At 37.9% G+C, this 8,830-nt stretch overlaps 1 protein-coding gene across 3 annotated transcripts; it reads right to left on the bottom strand.

Moving 5' to 3' along the window:
• Positions 1-1,114: 1,114 nt before the first annotated feature.
• On the bottom strand, positions 1,115-7,568 carry LOC149188404 (stearoyl-[acyl-carrier-protein] 9-desaturase, chloroplastic-like). Of its 3 annotated transcripts, XM_089411657.1 has the most exons (5): positions 7,486-7,504; positions 7,272-7,320; positions 6,929-7,128; positions 1,960-2,455; positions 1,115-1,771 (listed from the first exon to the last, which is right to left on the bottom strand). In XM_089411657.1, exons 3-5 carry the CDS (start codon positions 7,108-7,110, stop codon positions 1,211-1,213), a joined length of 1,239 nt encoding a protein of 412 aa, XP_089267783.1. In that variant the 5' UTR covers positions 7,111-7,128; positions 7,272-7,320; positions 7,486-7,504; the 3' UTR covers positions 1,115-1,210. The 3 variants fall into 3 exon arrangements, with proteins under 3 accessions (XP_089267783.1, XP_089267781.1, XP_089267782.1); XM_089411655.1 differs by having other exon boundaries at positions 7,272-7,568; XM_089411656.1 differs by lacking the exons at positions 7,272-7,320; positions 7,486-7,504 and having other exon boundaries at positions 6,929-7,211.
• Between the last annotated feature and the right edge of the window lie 1,262 nt (positions 7,569-8,830).

Below are 8,830 nucleotides of genomic sequence, written 5' to 3'. Positions count from 1 at the left end.
ACCAAACTCTTGACAGTTATAAACACTCCTGATGCCTTGTCCAAGATTTTGAGTACCAATCTCTCAATCGTATGGTTTCTGCACTGTTCATGTTGCCTAGTTCAAGATGTTTGGGTGCCCAAATAAATAATTTCATTCAAAAAGCTATCTATAGAAAAGACTGAATTTGCAAGCAAGAGACATCATTTTCGATAAACATATGCCCCCTCACAAGGGTTGATACGATGAGACATGATTTACAGATAGTTAATATCTAAGGATTTCATCAGATGCAACCATTTCTAACAACAAAAATGCCACAAATGTTATTGCTGATAATGGGCCAGTTTAAAATATCAGTACATGCTCTATTTGCAATGATGGAATCCAGTAGAAATAATTGCTATAGCTTTGACTCTATGTCACTTTGGCTGTGCAATCCTCCAAGCAACTGGCTATTTCAATTCGTACCACCATCATTGCCTTGTATATCTTTTCAATCATCTCTCGTGTGTTAAACTCTTTTGCAAGTTAAACTTCTAAATAATCTTGCTTGAAAAAAGCATATTCAATTTTCTTAGTCAATCCCAAAAGCCTTGCAAAATATTTTCAAGGATACACAACGCAGATGTATGTGCTTACCAGAGAAATGCAAAAGATATTTGAACAAGGTAACAGTTACATAATATCCGCTGAAGCAGATGACAAAGATATAAAGTTTTTGTGCTTTCATATGGCACATTAGAGAACATTAGCCTATCAACAACAAATCTTAACAAAGACTATAATACAGACAAACTACTCAATCAGACACCCTAAAATGCACAAGAATCTTCTTAAACCTTCCTACCAAATGCAAGTATCACTGCAAGTATCAGTCTGAAGCAGAAGAAGTTCTCACAGAATAAGGGATTCAAACAACCTGAATGGCAAACTTGGTACTTAGATTCAAGGCCAGAGAAGGCCGGTTATTTGAAGATAGTGTAAAAGAAAAACATAGCTTTCCTAGTCTTTTCTCTGCACCTGGCCCATGCAGGTAGTGCATGTTGAGTTGACTGATCCAAAAAGACCAGAGAGGCCATCAATCCAACAAACCCAGTAAAGCTCCTGGCTTCACTAATAAGGATGATCATAATTTTCAGAAAGCACAACTTATAGATATAGACACTAAGAAGTTGAACCTACAGAATGTAGTACAAAAGTTTTTACAAGCATTAGCACAAAAATACTTCTACAGCGGTATTTCTTTGTTAAATATCCAACTAAAAGTGCAGGTTTGTCCTTGTTTTGCCCTTTCTTGAGCTCGCTCATCCAGCCTTCTGATACGAGGTGCCAATTTGCATACATAATCTTGAGCCTTCCTTCCCTTGCTCGAAAGACCCTCTATTTTTTCCACATTCCATCTCTTAACCAAGAATTCCAAAATATCCGCATAGTCCCTCGCTGTGTATACCCCTAATCTCTGAGCAACAGCTGAAAAGTGCTCAAACAAATCATTATCCTGCCCATCGTACATCAGATGTGCAGGCATGGAAACCTTTTTCCGCATCATGTCTTCAAAATCCAACATTGTGGTGTCAGGATCAATCTCAAACAGCTTTTCCACTATCTTAGTATATGCGGTCTCATGGCGCTTCTCGTCTGCAGCAATAGTTCCACATATTTGAGCCAATTTCAGATCACCGTATCCTTTAGCAAATCTTGCAGTGTTGCCATGTGATATGAATGTTGCTCTCTCCTGGAAAGAAGTGTATAGGAAGCCCAGATAGGGGCTATTTTCTGTGCGTGGATCCTAAACAAGCCAAAAGGTCAAGTAAGATAATATTCATCAACTATATCGTGCAGAGAGCTCCAAACATGCAATACAGAAAATCCAGTCAAATAGCATAAAAAATGCAATCACACAGCCTGTTGACACCAATAGTAAATGTAATAAAATACTTCGACCATATGTTTGTAAACGCTTGTGTCGTCACTTACCATTCCAGAACCAATCAAATACTGTATGGTTTTCTCAACCTGTCTCATGTCCACTCGGCCACACAAATAAAGATACTTATTAAGAAGATCACCGTGTCTATTCTCCTCAGCTGTCCACATACGTGTCCACCTTGCCCAGGATGTGGGACTGGCACCAGTTTCATCTCTTACACCATCCAAGGTGTTGAGCATGGTCTGGTATGTGGGCAACGCTTCCTCGGTTATCATATCTCCCACAAGGCAAACTAAATAGTCATCTGGTAATTCAAGTGATCGCTCCTGCAACTCTCTAACTTCTTCAAAGAAACCCTCAGAAGAAGAATCAGGCAAAAAGTCCTGTGGCTGCCAAGACTTCTCAACAGTCTTTAAATGAACCAATATATTGTCTTCTGCCCAGTCCTCGAGTGATTTAAAGATCTCAATCTTCTCAGGTGGCATGGAATGTGTCACCTGCTCATGAACTTCACGTGGTTGGATTTTAATCCTTTCAACTTCTCTGAAAAATGAAACTACTGATATTAGAAATCACAAGTCATTAGTTCATAAGAACTAAAAATATGATTAATGAGCAATATGAGGGAATTACGTTCAGGCATTCTACACAATATCCCTGATTGACATAATCTACTTATGAGTCATGACTACACCAAACATGACAATTAAATGGGAATCTGAATCTTGATCCATGGGCAGATGCCAGATACAAACAGCCTAAAGAAGACAGGGACCCTACCTATAAATAGAATCAGAAAAGCAAAGTCAAGCCCACTACTTCATTGAATTGAGATGGATAAAATACCCTTTTAAGCTCTAAAAATTTGTCTCGAGTTTCTCTCCCGTAGCTTTTATATTGTTCAATTAATTTAGCTGTAATATGTGTACAAGATGGGAGAAGCACTTTCTTATTTGGCTTTGGAGCACCTTCACAAAAATCTCACGAATATTTCTATACTGTCATCAATGCAATCACCAAGTCAATCCCATTCCACTGAAACTTGAGTTTTAACTATCAGCTACGCAAAGGATAGTATTCCTTCACAGCCGCACTGTGAAAGGTACGGGCATTCCAAAGTAGACTTTATTTGCGATAAAAAAATAAGGCTCAAAGTTTGACAGCTAGCATATGTGAGCACATTTTACCATGCCTCCAAAGTTTTTATACGATGAGACTCTTGGCACAGGGGTGAAAAGGAATAGTTATATTCAACACAACATTCGGGGCAATTAAATAGAAGTGATCCATCTTTTCCCAGAAATAACAACGCTATAATTACAACATATGATGGATACAGAAGCATGGCCACTGAAAATGTGACCATCTACTAACATTTATAAGATAAGAGAAAAACAAAATTTTCAACATGTTCACAAAACTACAAAAAATGTAATCTAAAAACTAGAAGTTGAAATTTCCTAAAACCACGATTTCTCGTCGAGATAAACAGGCTCAGAAAGAGAAAATATCTATATTAAGAATAAGATATAATGTTAAGGATATACTACTACAATGAGTCACTTTGAACAAAAGATGCAAATATAATTTCTGTATTATGACATATTACAGAGAAACAAAGGGAAAAAAATTAAAAATAAAAATCGGCACTTGCAATTCAAGCTGATCTCACATCCTAAAATAGGAAGGAGTTTCATAATGAGATAACTTAAGCATTATTTATGTCAAGAGAAGAAAGGTGCTTGACAGCTAAGGGCAAGGAGATCCTGAGCTATATATATATATAGGCCTAGTAAACTTCAATGAATCACAGATGTATTAAGCCGACCTGAAGGTTTTTGAAGGCCTTTGATTCTTCAAGACTCACTCTTGATTGATCCTAGGTTAATATTGATCTATGTTAGTTGGCAAACATCTTGAACATTTGGGCAGAAATATTTATGTTCAAATCTTATGAATATAAATTTTGTGACCATGATGGAACCAAAAAGGACACTACAAAATTGGCTCTTATATGTTCTACTCTAGGAGTCATATTTTTGTTTAGTATGTGTCACAAATTTATGGAAAACAGAGAACCAATTACCTTGTTCAGAAATTCATTTGGAGGTTAAAAAGGGTGATCTCCATGATAACATGTTAATCCTGGAGAAATCTGACGAAGCAAATATTGCATGCAATAACAAATAGAATAAAATAACACACATAGATAAATGTCAAGAAGGAAGTTGCTTTTGGTCGAAAACATAGAAATGGAAAAAACCAGAATAAAATGAGGACAAAGGAGGAATGATCGTGTCATGTCAAATCACAAAATCAAGATAAAAGGGCAGTGAACAGTAAGAGACTCGAAGGTAATGGAGTTTAGAAGTAGTTTGTATGGAGACCAGACACCTTGGTCACATTTTCTGATCGTCATATAGAATGTACTTTTCTTGATCAAAAAGAGATCTTTTCAGACTCTAAAGAGAGAGTATCGTTCAGACTTTTCCTCGACATACTTTCATATGGGAAGAGATGATGTTGGTAAGACCATGGCATTTTTAGAAATACAAAACCAGCAATGCAACCTGCTTGAAAGCTAAAGAACTGAGTGACAATTAAAAAATTCCATACACAAAAGTGTTCCCCTTTAGGGTATAGACAATGTCGCACTACTTAAACCCATTGTTGACCAGCCCAGCCCAGCCTCAAACACCTAACACTCACAATTTACAAGTGTTCTAAACAAGGAAAAATTACACATGGCTAATTGGTTTTTACCGCCTGGATTGGTTTGTTAGATGAAAGCGGAACAAGAAGTTAGATGAAAGCATTTGAGCCATGCATGGCCGGAGTTTGATAGCCCCTCCTTCAGGCCGGAGGTGTCTAGCCCCTCCTTGCTGGATTGCTGGATGTGAGCCAATCCAGGCGGTAAAAACCAATTAGCCATGTGTAATTTTTCCTTGTTTAGAACACTTGTAAATTGTGAGTGTTAGGTGTTTGGTTTGTTAGATGAAAGCGGAACAAGAAGTTAGATGAAAGCATTTGAGCCATGCATGGCCGGAGTTTGATAGCCCCTCCTTCAGGCCGGAGGTGTCTAGCCCCTCCTTGCTGGATTGCTGGATGTGAGCCAATCCAGGCGGTAAAAACCAATTAGCCATGTGTAATTTTTCCTTGTTTAGAACACTTGTAAATTGTGAGTGTTAGGTGTTCGAGGCTGGGCTGGTCGACAATGGGTTTAAGTAGTGGGACATTGTCTATACCCTAAAGGGGAACACTTTTGTGTATGGACTTAAGGTTAAGACAGGCATTGTCAGTCAACAATGTTTCAAAAGGGGTTAGTTTACAAGCTTGGAATACATTAAAGACAAATTATCAAACCAAAATTCACTGTGCTGTTTAACTCCTTCCCGCTGACATGTGGACTAGAGACGGCCAAAATCCCAATCTGACTCCCTGCAGGGTAAAGAATCCTTCAAGGTAAAATCCACTGAAAAGCATATGACTAAGATACCTTGGCACAATGTTATGGTAAAGCAACTTGAAGGTAATGAAAATCACTGTATTTACCTCAGCACAAGAGTCGGTGCACAATGAATGCAAGGATAAAATTAGGAAAGAAAAATTGGACAGCACAGTATTTAAAATTACCATAATATAAGGAGCTGAAACAGAAATATAGTGAAAATTCCAGAAGCAAATTTGCTAGCACATTGTTCACCTATGGCTGTGAGGTATTCAGATCATCCTTTTCTTGACATTCCATATCTACCTTGTAACCAAAAGAGAAATATCTACCTTATAACCAATAGGATACCAAGGGAACCCAAGGGATCCTTCCCAGTTTCATGGAGGTGGAATCAACCCAGGAACCTGCCATCCACATGTTTAACAACATCCCTTGGGCTACCTTATAGCTAGTTTATCCAAATAGTGAACTTCTTTACTGTGCTAGAAAACTGACAGTAGAGTATATGAGAAAGTTTAAAGAACTGAAACAATCAAATTGCCCAAGATTTTATTGAGACAGCACCACCTACAAAGCGGCTGCTTAAAACAAGACATGCTTAAGACGAGTAAATCTGGCCTGAGATAGAGAAAAAAGGAAAATTCGATCTTCCTTAACAAAAGGAGAAAATGACGAATGACGAATGACAGAAACCAAAACGGGTAACTTTTTCGTTTTATGTTTCTACCTTGTAGGGTTTTTATCCATGATTTGACATAAATCTCTTTACTGTGCCGGAAAAATGACAGACAGAGCTTAAAGAACCGATAAGAACTAGCGAATTGCTGATTTATTTTGTTGAAATAACAACATCTACAAAGCGGCTGTTGAAGACCAGACATGCAGAAGACGATAAGCAAATCTGCCATGAGGTCGATATTGTAAACGAAAATTCTCTAACGATCTTCCTTAACAAAAAAGATAGGATACTAGAAGAGGCAACATTTTGCCTTCATATCTGAACCTTGCAACTATTTAATCCTGACTGCGATTTTGCAATTTTATTTTAATTTCTATTGTGATGAAAAAATAACAATAAGTTCGTCGGAGTTTAAAGAAGCTACGAGCACACGAAATTGCTGAATAGTTCGTTTAAATGGCAACGCCTGCAAAGCGGCCGCTTAAGGCCAGACATGCTGAAGACTAATAAGCAAATCCTGAAAATATGTTATCGCCATTTGCTGGTAAAGACAATGTATACTAAGGAAGACGCTAAAATCCTGATCAGGCAGGTACCAGAGCCATAACGAGACAAACTATGAAGCCGATCAGCGCAAAATAAGCATCTCAGCAGTTAAAAACATAGCAATATCTTCTCTAATATCCACAATGCTATCAAAGCATTCAAATCTTCCTCCGTAAAAAGGAAAAACAATCAAAACATTCAATAAACTTAGCAAAATTGTAACACATTCTCGACATTGAATGTCGAACAGACGATCCGCAAACCTTAATCGGAAGTATGAAAAATGCAACCCTATGAGTCAATATTACCAGCTTAGGGTTTAAGAAATTAAAGTACTTACTTGGCTTTGGGAGGCAGCGTTGCGGTCATGGAAACCCGGTGCGATCTGGCCAAATCTACACGCAGGGCCGAGCCGAGCTTGGCACCATGGAAGAATGGCAAAGGCGCAGGGCAACCGGCAGCAAATGAGGTGCCATATTTGGAAACTCCAATGCGTTCTACAACACAAGCAGTGGACGCCATCTCTTCTGCAAAAATACACTAAGACAAAATTTTTCCCTTCAAAACTTCGGAAGGGTGTGTCCAAAGCACAAATAAATAGAGAAAAGCCTAGCTTATGTGCATGTGGCCAAAGAAATATAGATACAAATACCAAAACAAGTCAGATTACACTCAATACTAACCGTAAACTACAAGTTCGTGGGCTTTGAGCTCCACTTGGCTGCTTGCATGCTAAATAGAGAACAAATATCAGACTCAGTGGTCAGTGTTTGCTTTTAACTTCATCACGTGCCCACAGTTTCTTCTCTCCCATAGATTAATCAAGGCGCATAAACCATCGACACCCCAACCACTATAGCAATGCGAAGTCTATAGTTGTTTTAATATCTACCTTACCTGTCATTAATTCCAAGGCCCTCGGATTACTCGCTCGTTATGACCGAGGTTAGCTTGTGTGTTTGTGAACTCTGGGTCGATGGTGCTGCTCTGTTAGGTTGGGATAAAAAAAAAACTTGCTCATGAAGTAACCTCGTGAGATAGATATTTATATCTCAAGGAAGATATTTATTATAAATATCTTGCCGTGAAGAATATCGACATAATTTAAAACTTGACTCGTTCTCAGTGGGTTGTCTGCATTATACCACTCGTATACATTGACATATTTGCACCGACATAAGTGAAAAGTGACTTTACAGTTGGCAAATTTTCACCGACAGAGATATCGTTCAGCATACCATTCAGTTAGAATGAATGTGTTTACACGTAAAAGGTTGCAAGTCTCATTTTTACTGCTGTAGTTGTCCTTTTACTATAATATCTCAATTAAAGACTTTAATTTGATTTCTTTTAACTAGGAAGAGTAAAATTCATCATTGTGGTTAAATTGTGATTTGGTGTTGTGCGAGACATGGTTCCGTGATCGGGTTTGACCTTAAGAGGGGAGCTCTTGAGTGGGTTTTAAGTCATTGGACTTTGGTGGAATTATATTTGTGGTTTTTCAACCTTGGGAATGACTTAAAATTTTCTAATTGGCTATCACATGGCAAGGTGTGGGTTTCTAGATATGCATAAACAATAAAAGAGGGGGTTTTGCTAGTTTGGATGAGCTAAAGCATATTTCTTTTTTGGCAATACACAATATTATTAAAATATTATCTAGGTTTTGTGCTCACCTCACAAGGGAGCAAGGAAGCAACACTCTTTAGGGAGTGGGAGCAGGAGCGGAAGCGGTTTACCCTTTAAATTAACTTATAAGGGTATTAAATTATCTGGGCTTGTGATAGTTATGGGAAGGTTATTGAAATTTATTGATGCCTATTAACATTTTTTTTCGCTTTTTGGGAGGAAAAGGTTATTGGTTCAATGTTTGGGCCATAGTTAGTAAATTGGTTGTAGTATTATCTTTGAGTAAATTATTTATGTTATTCGTTAAGAATCAAGAAATATTATAATGTTCTTTATACAGGTTGGGATAATACTCTCATGATGAAAAAAAAAATAGTACCTAGTGCTAATCAATCTTAGGTTAACAATTCAATAATTTGGGTAGTTGTTTGTGAGTTGGTTGGAGCATTATCCTTACGTGAACCGGTTATGTAGTCTACTTACCCCAAGAGTAAGCAATATTGTAATATTCTCCTCTAGGGGTAGGGTTCCATTATTTAAAGAGAGAAGGGGGAGGATAGGGGGAGGAGAGCGGACAGGAAGTGGGGGTAGCTTTTAAGTTCCATTTTTTCTT

The sequence above is a fragment of the Pinus tabuliformis genome, chromosome 3_1 (genome assembly GCF_031772625.1).
Source record: "Pinus tabuliformis cultivar Carrire ecotype Pingquan chromosome 3_1, CPIR1, whole genome shotgun sequence".
NCBI classification, from domain to species: Eukaryota; Viridiplantae; Streptophyta; class Pinopsida; order Pinales; family Pinaceae; genus Pinus; species Pinus tabuliformis.
Note: the sequence above shows the minus strand (reverse complement) of the source record. Positions and strands in the feature narration are given on the sequence as shown.